Below are 7,747 nucleotides of genomic sequence, written 5' to 3'. Positions count from 1 at the left end.
TCGTGACGGGCTTCTAGCGACAAACCGGTGACAATTTTTTTTTTTTTCGCGATAATCTTATCGCGACAAAATATGTACTTTTAGTGACAAATTTGTTTGTCGCCAAAGACCAAATTTGTTGTAGTGTCAACTCTTGAAAGGATGACTCACAGGCCTCATTCCATGCAAACTTGATCCCTTTCCGGGTCAATCTGGTCATAGGAGCTGCCAAACGGGAAAAATCCTTCACAAATCTCTGATAATAACTCGCTAGGCCAAGGAAACTCTGGATCTCAAAGACATTCTTGGGTAGCTCCCAACTCAAAACTGCCTCTATCTTTGAAGGATCAACTGAAACCCCACCTTCCGAGACAACATGTTCCAAATATTTCACCTCTTGTAGCCAAAACTCACACTTTTCATATTTGGCGTACAAACAGTGCTCACATAGAATCTACAACACTATACTCAAATGGATCTCGTGCTCTTCCCGAGTCCGTGAATACACAAGAATGTCACCCACGAAAACTACCATAAATTGATCCAAGTAATCGTAGAAGACATGGTTCATTAGATCAATGAATGTCGCTGGTGCGTTAGTCAAGCCAAAGGGCATAACAAGAAACTCATAATGTCCATACCGCGTACGGAAAGCAGTCTTTGGAATATCCTCCTTTCTAACCCGTAACTGATAATAGCCTGACCTCAAGTCAATCTTCGAAAAACAACTGGCTCCCCTCAACTGATCAAATAAATCATCTATCATTGGCAAAGGATACTTATTCTTGATGGTGGCATGATTCAACTTCCGGTAATCAATACACAACCTCAAAGAACCATCTTTTTTTTTAGCGAACAAGACTGGTGCACCCCACGGTGACACACTCGGTCGGATGAAGCCTTTCACTCTCAAATCATCAAGCTGTTTCTTCAATTCTTCCAATTCAATTGGTGCCATACGATACGGTGCCATACAGATTGGCGCGGTACCAGGCATCAAATCGATAGTAAATTCCACCTCTCGGTGTGGAGGTAACTCAGTCAAGTCCTCCGGAAACACTCTAGAAAATCACGCACAACCGCTGGATAATCAACCCCATAAAACTCAACGTCATCATCGGCGAAAAGGCTAGCCAAGAAGAACGCCTGCCGATCCCGACCCCTAACACCATAGAATGAATGAGTGAGAGGATCACACCGATCTCCCACAAAACAGAAACAATCCCCATCCAGGGTACACACTGAAACTCTACCCCTAAAACAATCAATGACAGCTCTGAAGGACGACAACCAGTCCATCCCAAGAATGACGTCAAATCCTGTCATCTCGAAAAGGATGAGATTGAACTCAAGAATACGTCCGGCAATTGTGATGGAACAACTCCTACAAACTCTACTAAGAGCAACTGAACCCCCGATAGGCGTGTCAACACAAAGCAGTCTGTCTAACTGACTGACCAACCCTAATGCCCATGCAAATGATGAAGCAATGAATGAATAGGAAGCACTAGAATCAAACAATATGCGAGCCCAAGAATAGGACACAAGAAACATACCCCTGACAACTGAAGGACTGAATGATGGCTCGGCTGGAGTGAGTGTAAACACACGACCCTAGGTCCTTTGCCCCTGAGAACCGCCTACCTGATAACCAGACTGCTGAGTGGGTGCACTCGAAGAAGCTCCCCTACCCGGTCGAGAACTCTGGGCTGACATGGCTGGCTGAGATGGTTGAGGTGGTGGTAGCGGTTGAAACCTTGACTGAACTGTGGCAGACTGCATCTGCCTCTGCTGTGAACCTCCACCTCTGCCCAAACCACTGCCGCACTGTGGACAATCTTTCACTCTATGGCCCTGCTAGCCACACCCGAAACATCCACCAGACCCCACCTAAATCTGAGTACACTGGGACTTGTGATGCCCTGACTGCCCACACTTGAAACAAATCACTTGAGCTACCTGAGCCTAAGTGCATTGGGACTTGTAATGTCCCGGCTGTCCGCATCTAAAACAAGTAACATTCGGTCTAGAAGACCCCATGGACACTGAAGCTGTGGGTGCGGATCTGACTGACTGCTGTCCCCTGAACCCTGACTGCTCATGCTTCTGCTTCTTACTTGATTGACCCTTGGAGAAGGCACTCATACCCCTATTGTGCTTGTAGGACTCCCTGATAGCCTTGCTGTCCTTGCTCTTAGCCTCAACTACTAAGGCCTCTCGCACTGCTTTTGCATACTCTGTCGGTTCTGAGGCAGCTACAATTGGCCTAATAGTAAGATCAAGGCCATCAATAAATTTCTCTATCTTCCCTTCCTCATCATTAGCAATCCCCGGTTCAAACCTCAAAAGCGATGTAAACTTATTTTCATACTCTGTAACTGTCATGTTTCCTTGCTTCAACCCATCAAACTCCTTCTTTAGTTCCCTCCGCTTAGACGCCGGAAAGTACTTCTCATAGTATAATTTCTTGAATGTATCATAAGTCATTGTGTCCAGATTATGGGTGTGAGAAACGGTCTTCCACCATATCTCAGCATCACCAATAAAATTGTAAGTGCCAATGTGATTTTTAACTTGTCCGTTGCCAAATTCATGGCATTAATATGCTTCTTCACCCTATCCATAAAACCATCTGTAACAAGCGGATCTGGACCGCCCTCAAACAAGGTCGGCATCAACTTCACAAACTTAGCAATATAATAAAGAGGATCATCTAACTCATTTATTTTTGGAGGTGGTGGTGGTGGTGGTGGCACAAACTATGACTATGACGCACCTGCCGGTCGAAATGCTTTGAAAAGAGCTGCCTCAACAGCCAATTGCAACTGTTCCTCATTTATCTGAAAAAGTGGATCAATGGTCCCCCTCGCTTGTCCCCTTTTTGGTGGGACCAAATCACGCAACAAGATATCTTCCCTAACTTGCTCCTGATCCCTTTCCATGGGATTGGAGCTAGAACTTTCCCCAGGATCCCTTCGTGTTGCCATGAAGCTATAAGAAAAAAGAAACGAATCAATAACGATGACACTAAAATACGCACGAGAATGGAGTCCTCACACGAGTGACTTGACAAGAATGGAAACACATAAGCATATAAGCATGCAATCACGTAAGCAATTAAGCAAGTAAACAGATAACTCAACTCCCCATGCAATCCTAGGTAGGTCTCTACCCGTCGTCCTATTGGTATTCGAACCATCGCTCTGATACTAAATTTGTAACGACCCGAAAAGATACCAAAATAATAATAAAATCTATAAAAATTTCGGTATGACCTCCGCAGAAAATGTCCCTCTATAACCTGTTGAAATACAAAAATAAATGCAATGGCCTCACTGGGCCTTAAAATCTAACCTATCATGTCCCAACGCACAATACAGATATTATATTACATTCCCAAAATGGTTACATACATACAAAAGTCTCGTTCCTCCATCTCATCTAAACAAGAAACACACTTTAGTTACATCAATTTACAGTCCAAAAATGTAGTTAGAATTTAAAAGTCCATAACTTACAACATTATACTAATTAATATTACAACATTATACTAAAGTCTCACAAGATAATCAATATTACATTTACAAAATAATAGAGTTCTAAGACGAAAGATAGCAAAAATAAAATACATCCCTAAGCTCGTCTAAACTTGTGGTGGATCGTCGTCTGCCACCTCTTTTCCATATCCTGAAAAATGTTAAAAATAATGGGGTGAGCATAAACTCAGTAGGAAGTGTCTAAGACACACTTCTTATGTCCCCGTGAATCCATAACAAGTATGTAACAAATATCAACCAAACACAAATTTACTACAATATCATGAAGTGCAATGTTATGCAAATGTCACTCCCCATTTCCGAAACAATTCCGTTTCAACAACCAAATCGTTAGTGCAGTCCGACCTAAGGCACCTCCATGGCTTCACGAAAGGAAGGTTGGTTAACTATCCACGACCATAAGGCACCTCCAAGGCGTCGCATCCGGCCTAGTTAACTCAACTACATTCCCTTCTAGACTACACCAACATCACGGACCACTAAGCGCCTCCTAGGTGTCTGGTTTTCGCAACACTTTTAGAAAATATTTTCCCCAAAATAATTTTATTTGTTCTAACAAATATTTTTCCCTCTTTCTCTTTTACAATGGATGCATGAATGTTTCATACTTCAAATCATCAATTTAACTATATGATTTCACACATTTCCATTTACATCATCCTCACAATTTAGTGAAAATTTCTAAGCATTCATTTATTTATTTTTTTATTGACCATAGCATCAATTTTTCAAAGCAATAAATAAATAAATACATAATCTTAGGGCATACAATATGTCAACACTAAGCATACTCATTCACCGTAATAAATCTAGTCATCTATATGATTTCAAATAACATATGGAACACATCTATTATTTTAGTTAATCATACTTACAATAACCACAAACTAGGTGATCAAAATTAGCATGCTTAGGATCAAATTTAAGGGGAAAATTTACAAAAAAACTAAGAAGTTGTAGATTAGAACACCCTTACCTCAATGGAAGTGAAAACCCCCAAAATCCCCAAATCCAAGCCCTAATTTCGGAATCCCTAGGCTTGGCCAAATGGTGATTGGCTCCTATCAAATTGAAGGCCTTGATGAGCTCTCCGACTTTGCTTCACAATGTTCTACCAAATTCCCAAAGGAAATAACTAGATCAAGGTTTGAAGTTGCAAAGAGAAAAAGAAAAATGAAAATGCCGAGAGCAGAATGGTTGCAGCAAGGAGAGAGAGAGAGAGAATAATGGAGTCGTGCAATGGCCTTATGGCCTTTTGTGTGTTTAAAACATGAGTGGGGCCCACTTACTTTTGCCTTTAAAAAAAAATCTAATAACACACACACACACACACACACACACACACACACACACACACACACACACACACACACATATATATATATATATATATATATATATATATATGAAACTATAAAATATTACAGTTGTTATATATAAGGGTTTTAAAACCCTTATTCAGACCTATCGATAACTTTCAAAAGGGGGTGAAACGTTCTAATTTTTCAGATCTCTCAAAGGGCACTAAGAAATTCTCAAAGGTTTTTAAAGTTTAATCTTCTAATTATGATATCAAAAATCTCTCTTTAATTCATGATTAATTTTGATTTCTACATGTTATTTATTATTTAAACTCAACAATATTATCTATCCTTTTTATTTGAATGATTTAGGATTTTAGTGTTCAACTAGACAAATAAGTGATTATGGAATCTACAGCAGAGTCACGCCCTTGTCAGTCCACTAGATGGTACTCTATATCAAAAATACAACACTTATATAATATTGATGGTACTCTATATCGAAAATACAACACTTATATAATATTTACTTAGATGATGCAATTTTTTTTTTTTTTGGATGGTAAAACAAACACACACACACTTTTTTGCCTACGCCTGAGCTCGAACCCCTCTCCTCTTCTTTGAAGATGAGGAGGTTATACCATTAGGCCAAAGGCCCCTTTGGTAGATGATGCAATATTTATATAACATATTAAATCTAGTTAGAACACCATAAACTTAAAATTATTTTAAATTAGAAAATTAACATATTTTCATAGGTAATAATGTAGATTTTAATAGTGTTTCATGTTTGATATAATGACATTGTATGGTGTTGTATGTGGACAATATTTTAATTTACCCTTTTACTCCGTCCTAGCGGTTGGCATCTGAATTGCGGGTCTTAGCCCATCAAATTACTCCGGTCTTGCATTTTATATATTGTTTATTTAATTTTTTTTTTTTTTTTGGGATAGTCCTATGTTTGTCAATCACATGATCTCCTAGATTTTTATTTATTTATTTATTTAATGATCCTGTTAGATTTTTTTTTTTTTTTTTGTTTTAAGTGGTGTTACCGGGGTTTTTAATTGCTCTGTTTGTCAATCACATGATCCTGTTAGATTTTTATTCTTTTTTAATTGGTATTATAACATGTTACAAACTCGCTGCAAAGAATTGACAAAATTGACAGAAAATAAAAAAATCACATATGTAATTCAACTTATAGTCAAATATATATATTTGTTACGAATTTGAGTTTGTTTGGAAGAATGAGATGGTCAGGTCCACTTATTATAAGAGAGATGTGGATAATATCTTAGTCCATCGACTACGTCCCTACATTTCCAAGTCTTGGCATGTTAATTGCCATCCTAGCCCATGGACCACTCCATGTCCCTAAATTTCCAAGTCTTGGCATCTTAGTTGCCGTCCTAGCCCATGGATTACTCCATCTCCCTACATTTCCAAGTCTTAATTCATTGTTTTATCAAAATCCTAACTTGATCGTCAAGTGTGGCGGCCAAGCTAAAAATCACAAAGAAAAAATTGAAAACATGTTTAATAAAAAATTAAAAGTGAAAGAAATTTAGTATAAATTATTAATTAAATTTTTTCTAATTTTAATTTTAAAGTTTGGATTCAATTCCAAACATAGTATATTAAATAATAAATTAATAATATAATTGTTGTTATTTAATAAAAATATATATATATCAGAAAATAGAAAATATGCAACGCCCGTACCCACTCTTTTTAGGAGACCCTGAATATAAATTGTGTATTTGATTCAATTTTTTGATAATAAATTTATACTTTTTAAGAATTAAAAAATAAAAATAAAATGTACAAAAATATGTTGGGTGAGTAGTTTTGTCTTGTGCAAACGAAATTAAAAAATACTATATAATAGAAATAAGAAACATGTTTTCAAATAGTAAACATGTCTTATGCAAACTTTTTTCTGTGTCGATTTTTGTTGATTGCAGCATGATTTCATATACAGTTTAGGACAATAGGTGGACCATTTTATCTGTTAATGTTAGAGAATTGCCTAGAGGAACAATAGTCAGACTTTTCGTAGTTGCACGATGACACATTCAGACCGTTCATGTAATATTGAATATGCCTATTGCACGAACCCATGCAGGCATCTTAGCCCGTCGATTGCTACTCCATGTCCCTGCATTTCCACGTCTTCGCATCTTACTTGCCATCTTAGCCCATCGATTACTCCATGTCCTTACATTTCCAATTAAGTCTTGACATCTTAATTCTTTAGTCAAGCCTTGCCATCTTACTCCATCAATCATGTATCGTCTAGTCTTGCTATGTTTGTCAATCATATGATGCTGTTAGAGATGTGTGTATATATATATATATATTGGTCTGTCTCACTCTAGCTCTATCTCAATTTTCAGTGTTTCTTTGAACAAAACAAACCCTAACACCCTGGAATACGAATTGCAGCAAAGACTAGAATCCTACTCCAAGATCCCCCAAAACAAAAAATAAAAATAAAAACAAAAACAAAAATAAAAATAAAAACAAAAACAAAAGAAATAGATCAAAAACTTATTGCAACAAAAGAGAATTCGAGTTACAATATGTGACAAACCCTAGAATTTTTTTAAGACGGAGCACCATCGAAGAATAAAAAAAAAATTTGTGAAGTGAAGCATTTTTAAAATTTTAACTAAAACTTTAGGTAATAATATAAATTTAAAAAAAAAAATCAGTGGAAAAATATATAAGTGAAGTAAAAATGTGAAGAGTAGGGACATTTTTGCAATTTTAACTAAAATTATAAATAAAATGTAAATTAGAAAAAACGAATGGGGCATCCGCCCCATCCCACTGGCCTGAACTGGTCCGTGCTTGTGCAATGGTCAAAAAGTTGGTTAGGCTTACGTATATATATATACA

At 37.2% G+C, this 7,747-nt stretch overlaps 1 protein-coding gene across 1 annotated transcript; it reads right to left on the bottom strand.

The window, feature by feature from the left end:
* Window positions 1-1,020: 1,020 nt before the first annotated feature.
* On the bottom strand, window positions 1,021-2,466 carry LOC132269863 (uncharacterized). Its single transcript, XM_059771098.1, has 3 exons — window positions 1,999-2,466; window positions 1,607-1,833; window positions 1,021-1,486 (listed from the first exon to the last, which is right to left on the bottom strand). The coding sequence occupies exons 1-3, from the start codon at window positions 2,464-2,466 to the stop codon at window positions 1,021-1,023; spliced, it is 1,161 nt and encodes a 386-aa protein (XP_059627081.1).
* Between the last annotated feature and the right edge of the window lie 5,281 nt (window positions 2,467-7,747).

Source organism: Cornus florida, unplaced genomic scaffold (assembly GCF_030987335.1).
Source record: "Cornus florida cultivar Cherokee Brave unplaced genomic scaffold, ASM3098733v1 CherokeeBrave_3.0.0_Hap2_Chr08, whole genome shotgun sequence".
Lineage (NCBI taxonomy): Eukaryota > Viridiplantae > Streptophyta > Magnoliopsida > Cornales > Cornaceae > Cornus > Cornus florida.
This window is presented reverse-complemented; position numbering and strand designations above follow the sequence as displayed.